Here is a 10,507-nt window from a genome sequence, read left to right as displayed (position 1 = left end):
CCTTACTAAGCCAGCTGCCACTAGTAATGACTGGAGTGTAATCCCACCGGAAAATTCAGGGAAATGGTATGAAATACATGCCTCAAAGTTATCCCATGTGAGGGGCAAAATAGCTGGGGTTTCTGTATAACATTGCATAAGGGATGCTGAGATGGAAGGTTGATAATTCTCAAGCACTTCCAAATTGCCCTAATTATACTGGGTAGGACTTTCTCCCACCTTTGGAATGCAAAGGGATGCAGACATCTGCAGCTGAAATCTGCCCCAGAACTTTCAAGTGGTAAAAAGCCAGAGAGGTATAGGTAAGGATTTAGAGGGCCTACTATTTATCAGATAAAAATTTCTTCTGTAAAGAGTTATGATTTCCAAATATTTCATGCCTGTGAAAGAGTTTTATAAAGTAGAAAGTATAATACAAAGAGTTATTATGTAGAAGTTTCTTGAAGGCAGGGAGTATCATGTTTCATATCTCTCATAGGACCTAGTACAATCATACTAATGTTATTGGCGCAAATATTTACTGAGTGAATATCTAAGTTTAAAAAGGTGGAATTATTATTTTTTTAAATATATTTTATTGATTTTTTACAGAGAGGAAGAGAGAGGGATGGAGAGATAGAAACATTGATGAGAAAGAAACATCAATCAGCTGCTTTCTGCACACCTCCTACTAGGGATGTGCCAAGGCACATGCCCTTGACCGGAATTGAACCTGGGACCTTTCAGTCCACAGGCCGATGCTCTATCCACTGAGCCAAACCAGTTAGGGCGAGGTGGAATTATTTTTAAATGTTCATTAAAATCCATAACTCATTTCTGCTAACTTCTGAAAGAATTTTTTATCTGTTTCAGGAATTTTAAGTAGCATGGTCTTGTTCTATTCCTTCTATCATATTTCTTAAATCTAGACAATTGCAGTATTTCACTGTGTAAATGTAAGATAGAAGGAACTCTTACCCTTGCAACAGCAGGGATGGATCTGGAGATTATGATGCTAAGTGAAATAAACCAGTCAGAGAAAGACAAATACCATATGATCTCACTTACATGTGGAATCTAATTAAAATAAACTGATGAAAAAAATAGGACCAGAGGCATATCTCAGAGGGGAGGAGGGGAAGGGTGACTGGAAGAGAATAGCCAAAGAACATATATGCATAACCCATGGGCACAGAAAACAATGGGGTGAAGGTGGGTGGCTGGCTGGGTGGAGGGGAGCAATGGGAGGGGGAAATGGACATCTGTAATAGTACCAACAATAAAAAAATCTAGACCATTGTAGATAATTTTTCATTGCTTGTTCAATAATCATTCTCTCCTTCCTTCTTACTGTAAAAAATACCTTGATTAGAAGTAAGTTATTGATAGATTATTGCTGGTTCAAACCAATCCTGAGAATGCTACCCTGAGTGGCATGAGGGAAAAGCAAGAACACCATAGATGCCAACCCTGACATTGTTGAACTACTGAAGCAATATAAGGAACCATCTTCCCTCAGTGTTCTTATTATGTCAGAAAAACTAATAGTACTGTTAAATAGGGATTCTGTTCTATGCAGTCAGTGATTCATAACTTTTTAAATAGCATTTTTCTCCTTATGGGTAGCAATGCCAAGACAAAGTCATTTTATTTTTGGAGTAAATTATTTAAGATAGTAACTTATCAGAAAACCCAGACAAACAGTAGGTGTTGCCTTGCTGGTGTGGCTCAGTGGATTGAGTGTTGTCCCTTGGACCAAGAGGTTCCGGGTTCCATTCTGGGTCAGGGCACACGCCCAGATTGTGGGCTCGATCCCAGTAGGGGGCATGCAGGAGGCAGCCAATAGAGTGTCTCTGTAGTCGATGTTTCTATCCCTCTCTCTCCCTCTCCTTTCCTCTCTATCTAAAAATCAATTAAAGCATTTTTTAAAAGTGTTTGGCCACACTAGTTTTAATTCTGAATTTCCCTCTGGCTAAGGAAAGATCACAGTGTTCCCCACAGCTCTCTTCCTGTGCTTTCCCCTTCAATATTCACTTTGATATTTTAAAACATCTAAAGAATCTTAGTTGGGCTATGTCACTAAAAAAGTAGTAGTGAGATGATGACCTTTCAGATAAAGTTATTTGAATCTCTCTACTATCCTTTGGCCTCCCCCTGCTCCTGAGGGGCGATCGGGGCAGCAGCCTCCGCTCACACCCACTGCTGGCACCAGCCCCAATCGTTCCACGCCTGAGCAGTGGTGGCGGGAGCAGGGGCTGCCACCAGACAGAGGACGGGCCACTGCAGGAGGTGCTGGGAGGGGCTGTGGAGGATGGGCCGGGACCCACCCCTGTGCCACCGCAGTTCCTTTCAATGTGCACAAATTCGTGCACTGGTCCCCTAATATATCCGTAAACAAGGTAGTATTATTATGTGTTTTCATACTTTAAGCCAGCCTTATCTAATGCAAATATGTCAGCCATGTGTGTAGCTTTAAATCAGGGGTCCTCAAACTACGGCCCGCGGGCCACATGCAAATACAAATATTGTATTCCCGTTTTGTTTTTCTACTTCAAAATAAGATATGTGCAGTGTGCATAGGAGTTTGTTCATAGTTTTTTTTAAAAACTATAGTCCGGCCCTCCAACGGTCTGAGGGACAGTGAACTGGCTGGCCCCCTGTTTAAAAAGTTTGAGAACCCCTGCTTTAAATGTTCTAGTAGCCACATTAAAAACAGGTAAAATTTACTTTAATATTTTATTTAAACCAGTGTATCCAAAATACTACAATTTCAACATGTAATCAACATAAAGAATTGTTAATGAGCTACTCAATATTCTGTTTTAAATTTCTGCTACTAAGTCTTTGAAATCCCACTAGTAGTTGATACAACATGTCTCAATTCCAATGCTGAATTTAGATTTCATAAAGTTTAAGTTGAAAAAATAGACTCATATAGTCTGGTTGTTCTACACATACTTAAAAGTTTTCAGTAACTGAAATCAGTTTTTAAAATTTAAAAAAACATTAAATTAACAGTTCAATTTTTCAGTTGCAATAACCATATTTCAAGTGTTCAATAGCCACAATATGCCCAGTGGACACCCAGTGCAGATTGCAAAGATAACACAAGGCACTTACCATCTCCCATCTTTCTTTTGACTATTCAATTTATGTAATATTTTTTTTTAAATATATTTTATTGACTTTTTACAGAAAGGAAGGGAGAGAGATAGAGAGTTAGAAACATCGATGGGAGAGAAACATGCCCTTGACCGGAATCGAACCTGGGACCTTTCAGTCCGCACGCCGACGCTCTATCCACGGAGCCAAACCAGTTTCATCTCAATTTATGTAATATTTTAATTCTTTTGCTTTCCTTTGCCATACCCTAGAACGGAAGCACACAGAATGGATGGCTTTGGATTTCAGGGCAGATGACATTTTACATTTTTAAAAAAGTCATCGATCACTAAATTTACTCAGGAAGTGAATTTTCAAAAACACCACCACCCAAACCCTATTGGTTTGTATTTTCTTTGAACAATGGGATTGTTAAACAAGGTATATTTACTGATTAGGACATGCAGTTAACTAGCCACGGTGCAGCTTTTATTTATATTTGCCACTCCCATCCTTCTACCCGGCTCTCCACAAGCGCGCGCACGCACACGCACGCACACACACACACACACACACACACACCCTGCCAACACGCGCGTGCGACACCCCAGGAAACGCGGTTTCTTTCTCCCCTGCAGAAACTTTCTGAGGAGCACTCAAACTAACTCGGTATTGGTAGGGTTCCCCGTTCCCTTTTTAAAAACATTAGACTCCGCCCTCTCCAGGTTCATTCCAGGGGAAATGAAGAAGATTGGGGGTGGCGGCCAAAATAAGGCCTGTGAAAGTCAACTAGTCAGTAGCTCCACCTCAGGAAGCCGCAGACTTTGTGAGCCCAAGAATAACACGCGTTCCTTGCAGGAACAGGCAACAGATTTCGAAACGGCCTTCTGCCCAGGCATTTGTGAGGAGAGCGCCCCTAAGCAGGCGTTCTTCAGTCGCGTCAATGAATGGGACGGCCATTCAGCCCCGGTGTTTGCTGCGGGACCTCCAGGACCCGCAAAGCGCCAGCTCGCCCGAGTTGTCTTTTGGTTTGGGTTTCCCACAAAAGCGTGGTCACACCAAAAACTCTTTTTTTTTTTTTAATCACAAATACGATAACGCCCCCGAAACTTTTTTTCCAGCACCCTCACTCTCCTCCTACCCCTGCCCCCCTCGTTTTGCGCTTCGCTTCCGGAGTTGAGTGACCTCGTCGTGTAGAATGCCAACTCTGCAAAATTCCAGGAGCTAAATACCAACCAACCAACCAACCAACCAACCTCTCCCCAGGGATTAGAAACTGGAAAACGTAGCAAACCCCCACTACACGCCCCTGTTTTCCCCGAGGTTTAAAAAAATAATAAAAAGCCCGGCCCATTGCGGCGCAATGCATGCTAGGATAAGTAGTTCCTCCAACCCGCGCGGCCTGCGATCAGGACAGAGTTTAGGTTGACTGCCCAGAAGAGAACTACAGTTCCCGTCGTGCCTTGAGGTAGAATGGAAGGGGCGGGGCGGGGAGAGCTCATCGCGCTTGCGCTGGTCCCAGGGCCGGAGGGAGGCGGAGACGCAGCGGTCCAACTGCTGAAGAGTCTCCATGTGACAGGGACCTGGGTTCCAGCTCCTGGCGCCGCCCGACTCTGGTTGCCGATCCTAAGCACTGTCCACTGCCCGGAGCCCGCAGACCCCAGCAGGCGGGGGACGCCCGGGGTTCGGCCGTGCCGCCAAAGGACTCGGGGTGCAGAGTGAGTTGCCGCCGCCGGGCCAGGTGCAAGCGACCCCGCCGAGACCCCGGAGTATCCGGAGACGGGCGGAGCGGCGAGGCGGAGCGGGGATTTCTGCGGGCACCGGCGCCCCCGATCGCGGAGGCATGAACGGCTTCACGCCGGAGGAGATGAGCCGCGGCGGGGACGCGGCCGCTGCAGTGGCCGCGGTGGTCGCTGCCGCCGCCGCCGCCGCCGCCGCCGCTTCGGCCGGGAACGGAGCCGGGGCGGGTGCAGGAACTGAGGTGCCCGGCGCCGGGGCAGTCTCGGCGGCTGGGCCCCCAGGAGCGGCCGGGCCGGGCCCCGGACAACTGTGCTGTCTGCGGGAGGACGGCGAGCGGTGCGGCCGGGCGGCAGGCAACGCCAGCTTCAGCAAGAGGATCCAGAAGAGCATCTCGCAGAAGAAGGTGAAGATCGAGCTGGATAAGAGCGTAAGTGACGGGGGGACGGTCCTGCCCTGCCCGCCCCCTGGGGACTCCGGGGGCGGCTCACACTGGGGCTGTTGGGCCGGGGATTCAGGGCGCCCCCAGACCTGTCAGCCAGTGCACACCCGCGGTGGGGTCTCCGGTAGGAAGCAAACAACAAAGTCGCAGCAACTCCGACCGCCACTCCCGCAAGACACACACTTGCACGCTGTGCTCCCGCGCCCCCGCAGCCTCCCACACCCCGCCCCGCGCGTCCTTCCCGCTCCCTGCCTTCTCCCTTCCCCCTTCGCTGAGAACTGGAAGCGAAACAAAGGGAAGCAGCGCTCGGAGGGAGGGCCTGGGGTAGTTTTCTTGCAGCCCCGCTGCTCCTTTTGGAATGGAGGCGCCTTTGTTTTGCTGCCCCGAGCTGGCGTTTGGCCCCAGGGAGTAGGTTCCCGGGTCTCGGGAAAGTGGAATCCTGCAAGGACCTGACGCCGCAGTCGGGCAACATCCCGCTTCCTGGCCCCGAGTACAGGGCGAGAGGGTGGCCGAGCACCCCCTGCTCTTTGCAGGGGGCCGGGCTTGGGGACGGCGGCGGCGGTGTCAGCCTCTGGGGCAGCGGCTCCCGGCGTGGTGAGCACGCAGTCTCTGTGGCTTTGCGCTGCCATCAGGATTTCCTTTAACGTCCCTTCTGCGCGTCTGTTATTTTGACCATCTATGTCTATGAGACTTTTAGACACAACCATTGCCACTTTCCGGAGCTCTGGCAGGCAGTAAATTAAGAACATGAAGTCAGAATCTCGCATGCTTCCTGCTCATTTTTAACTTGCACTTAGCATTAAAGTTCATGTAAAAACCTGTTAGCTCAGTCCTTCATTGTTTGTTTGTTTGTGGGGTTTGTGTGGGTTTTTGTTTTTTTTTTTTAAGAAGTAGCTGTTATTGTATGAAGCCCAGTATTTCACATGTTAGTATACAGCTCTCAAAACTATATGTAATTAACATCTTGGAAGGTTTGTATACCTTCTGCTTGTTTAAACAGTTCTTCAGTCATGTTCATGAGAAACTTTTTAGGTACACTTGAATAATTTCCCACTGCTTTGGTTGGGAAAACGTATTACAGGTAAATACATTTAATAATCAGGAAACTTTATCATTTCAAATCTAAATATAGTTAGAATGTGAAAATAAATGTGAAAAAAAAGAAATAGTTTTATATTTGAAGTATTAAATTAGAAAGATTAGAAAGCATATGTTATGCTACTAACATATGCTCTTTAAATAGGGAAAATACTATCAAATAGCAAAATCGTGGGCTACATCATTATTCTCCTTGTTAGCAAAACATGATTTAACTCATCTAGTTGACCCTCACTGACAAAGTCTAGACTCAGGTTGAATTTCTCCTTTTTTCCTCCCTAGGGTCATCCCTCCCACCCCACTTCCCAAGCTTCTTAACAGTGTTGCCAGAAATGCATGTTTTAACTGTGTGCAGGACGTTAGAAAGAAAATTCCCTTAACAATGCCCTGTTTTGACTGTTGTTTTTTAGATGATTCACTGTGGTCTATGTATTTTACTAATACATAGATGTATTTTACTGTAATTCTAAGTAGTATGTGAAACTTTTCTGTTTCAGGTAAGGCATCTTTACATTTGTGATTATCATAAAAATTTAATTCAAAGTGTTCGAAACAGAAGAAAGAGAAAAGGGAGTGATGATGATGGAGGAGATTCACCAGTTCAAGATATTGACACTCCAGAGGTAGAGAAAAGTTTTTACATGTTAAATGTAAATCCTAAGTAGTCCATTCTAAAACTTTTATAAAAAGATATGAACACATTTGAAAAATGCTTAAAACATTTGAAAAATCTGGAAATGAAAGCAAAATTAAATATAGCCAGTTAACACACAGTTACACAATTTGACCTGTTATATTTTTAATTGTCAATTCTTATAGTTCTATTGTCTTACTTTTCCCCCTAAACAGTTTTTAATACTTATCCTCAAAATGTTTATTACATTTATAGTTTTGATTCTATAAAATAATAGAATAAAAATTTTATTGTGCTGTAATTGAAATGTTATTACACATACCAAAGATAAGTTTTTAATAAATTGCTTGAACTAATTCATATATGTTAATTTTTTCTAGGTTGATTTATACCAATTACAAGTAAATACACTTAGGAGATACAAAAGACACTTCAAACTACCAACCAGACCAGGACTTAATAAAGCACAACTTGTTGAGGTATTTATGAATTTTAAACTATTTAAAACTTTAAAGGACTCTGTTCATACAAAAAAGAGTTATTAAATGCTAATGAAATTGTTAACAGGTATATAAAACTACAATATTTTAGTTAGAAAGATCAAAGTTAACTTTTTAAAAATCTATTGTGGAAGAATCTAGTTACCTAGAAATTTTGTCTGCCTCTTAGCAAATTTCTTTACGTAATGACTACTCAATGAATTGTATATAATTTTCTAAGTATCTTCTAATAATAGGTTTCTGAAATATTAAGTGATATTTTTTTTATTCTTATTCTAGAAATTTATTGTAAAATTTCATTTACTCAGCAAATATTTATTGAACATCTAATTGAGGAATAATAAAATAAATTAATAAACTTTGATGTCTTTATCAGAATTTTTTTAAGTTTCTGATGAAATAGTTCTACAGATAAGCTCCTAAACAGTATTTCCATAACTTTCTGATTTAACTATTTCAGAATTTGCCCTTGTTAATGTTAGTTTTATTTTAGACATCCATGTTTTCTTTTCTTTAAATATATTTTTATTGATATATTTTTATTTCAGAGAGGAAGGGAGAGGGAGAGAGAGATAGAACCATCAATGATTAGAGAGAATCACGCCTACTGGGGATCAAGCCCACAACCTGGGCATGTGCCCTGACTGGAAATCGAACCATGATCTCCTGGTTCATATGTCAACACTCAACCACTGAGCTATGACAGCCGAGCTTTTCTTTTTTTAAAAAAAAAAATCTTTTTATTGGTCTTTAGAGAGAGGAAGGGGCAGGGGGAGAGAGGAAGAAACAGATTGGTTGCCTTCTGTACACACTCAGTTGAACCTGTAACTTATTGGTTACTGAATCAGCATCCTTTCAGTGAATGGGGCTAGGCACCCATGCTTTCTTCACATCTAGAAGATGCAAAGACTGTGTCCAAGCTTTTACTTAAATAGTTTGTTTTGATGTAGGGGGTTCTAGTCCTTTAGTGAATTTTGAAAAGTTGAGTGCATGTGTGTGTGTTTATGTGTGTGTGTTCTCAGGAAAAATAGAACCAAGAAGTCTGTACTTCTATTGGTAGTCTAAGTATTATATTAAGGTGTTTATTGATTTACATATTTATACTTTAATTATATTTAAACTAAAAATGTTAATCTAGGCAGAATAAAAATGTAAATATATAAATCATTTTTCTCATATTCTTTATTTTGAATTTAATAATCCAACATTTTCTAAAATGTGCCTGTTGAAGAAGATAAAGGATAAATAGCAGTTACAGCTGTTTGGCAGAATGAAATGCTTTTTAACATTGTTAAGATCCAATATATTAATTTCTTAGCCAGAATTTTTTCTTTCTTCTTGGCTAGGCAACAAAAATCAAGTTGTCTTTAAATTTGATTTAAAATATCTAGTCTGTTTGGATTATATAGCACATTAGTATAACATAAATATAGATATTATCTACCATGATGAAATGATATCAAAATTACATATACTAATCAAGTGGAAGTACTTTGTTTTAGGACAGATCAGAACCAAAGAAATAATTATTTTAAGTGTCTAAACCAAACCTGAAGTTTTTGATAATCTAATCTAGAAAATTACTTTTTTTCCTAGAGTTTTTTTTTTTGTTTTTTTTTAAATGAGAGATACCCATAATCCAGATAGCCATGAGTGTAGCCCTTGCCGGGTAGCCCAGTTAGTTATAGTTAGATCATTGTCCTGGTACACCAAGGTTGTGGGTTTGATCCCCAGCCAGGGCATATAAAAGAATCAGCCAATGAATGTATAAATGAGTGGAACAACAAATCTCCCTCTCCCTTTCTCTTTCTCTCTTCCTCTCTCTAAACTCAATAAATAAACAAATAAACAAATAGCCTATTAGTGTTATAGTTTATTTAGTCAGAAATATAGGTATTTATAAGTGATTCCAGAATTGAATAACGATCCTTAAGTCTCTTATCATTTGATAACCTTTCTTTAAGAAGTTTTATCTTCCAGAATCTAGATATGCTCTTGAGCATCCCAGTTTAGTTAACTGTACTTCTTTCTATTGGTAGTTGCAGTGCACATGTTAGATTAGTGAAAAAGCAAGAAATCAGGAAAACATTCTTCAGTGAACATCCCTTTTTTCCCTATCATTTTCCATTTGTAATTTTTATTCAGAAAATTTTTCAAGACGCCTTAACAAAGAATATTGCCAATGAATGAATGAACATAATTTGTAGCAAACATATTTGTATCATATTTCATGGTTTGTTTCTATAGTACCAAACTTTCAACTTCATATTTATTATTTTTCTATGAATAGGGCCTAAACCATTACATGATACATGTGGACTCTTACATTCTGTTTTATTTCATTGACATTTAAAGTTTAAAAAGTAAAAATACTGCTTTCTAACCTAGATTCCAGTTACAAAATTTAAAATAAATGAAAGTAAATATATATTCTATGTAATTAATTTAATTGAGTAGGCTGAAGGGTCCTTTGAAATCACACTGTCTCTTGTTCACAACATCTTATTCTTATATGCTCTTTGTCCTGTTGGTATTTTGTTGAATACAGTTTATTTTTAAATGGAAAAAGCTCTTATCACATAGTACTTTTTCTTTTGATGAAAGTGTTTTTTACCTAGTTTATGAAATCTGTTAATACCTATAATTTAATTTCCTCAATTTTTTTTTCTTCATAGATAGTTGGTTGCCACTTTAGGTCTATTCCAGTGAATGAAAAAGACACCTTAACATATTTCATCTATTCAGTGAAGAATGACAAGAACAAATCAGATGTCAAGGTTGATAGTGGTATTCACTAGGAGAGATGGAATTCAGACTGAGACTTGGACATGCAGATGTTAAGTCTGTTTACTGTTTTCACACGTAGAAATAAATGTTCCTGTGTATTTTTTCTACAGAGGATTTTCTCTGGTTTTATTTTCTTTGTTTCTGACTCTAATAATTAGTTGGAAACTCATGTAAAGAAGCTTTCCTAGATTAACAAGTATTTTAAATAAAAGTATTACTATTATAGTT

General features: G+C 40.6%; 1 protein-coding gene across 2 annotated transcripts; it reads left to right on the top strand.

Annotated features, from left to right (window-relative positions):
- Nucleotides 1-4,601: 4,601 nt before the first annotated feature.
- SAP30 (Sin3A associated protein 30) lies at nucleotides 4,602-10,507 on the top strand. Of its 2 annotated transcripts, XM_081090650.1 has the most exons (4): nucleotides 4,602-5,248; nucleotides 6,856-6,981; nucleotides 7,373-7,471; nucleotides 10,168-10,507. In XM_081090650.1, exons 1-4 carry the CDS (start codon nucleotides 4,925-4,927, stop codon nucleotides 10,288-10,290), a joined length of 672 nt encoding a protein of 223 aa, XP_080946776.1. In that variant the 5' UTR covers nucleotides 4,602-4,924; the 3' UTR covers nucleotides 10,291-10,507. The 2 variants fall into 2 exon arrangements, with proteins under 2 accessions (XP_080946776.1, XP_080946777.1); XM_081090651.1 differs by lacking the exon at nucleotides 6,856-6,981 and having other exon boundaries at nucleotides 4,647-5,248; nucleotides 10,168-10,500.

Source organism: Myotis nattereri, assembly GCF_964212035.1.
Source record: "Myotis nattereri genome assembly, chromosome: 5".
In the NCBI taxonomy this organism is placed as follows: domain Eukaryota; kingdom Metazoa; phylum Chordata; class Mammalia; order Chiroptera; family Vespertilionidae; genus Myotis; species Myotis nattereri.
This window is presented reverse-complemented; position numbering and strand designations above follow the sequence as displayed.

Coding starts and splice junctions, on each gene's coding strand:
- SAP30 (XM_081090650.1), top strand. CDS start 4,925: ATGAACGGCTTCACGCCGGAGGAGATGAGCCGCGGCGGGGACGCGGCC. Junction 5,249..6,855: donor AGATCGAGCTGGATAAGAGC/GTAAGTGACGGG, acceptor TTTCTGTTTCAG/GTAAGGCATCTTTACATTTG. Junction 6,982..7,372: donor AAGATATTGACACTCCAGAG/GTAGAGAAAAGT, acceptor AATTTTTTCTAG/GTTGATTTATACCAATTACA.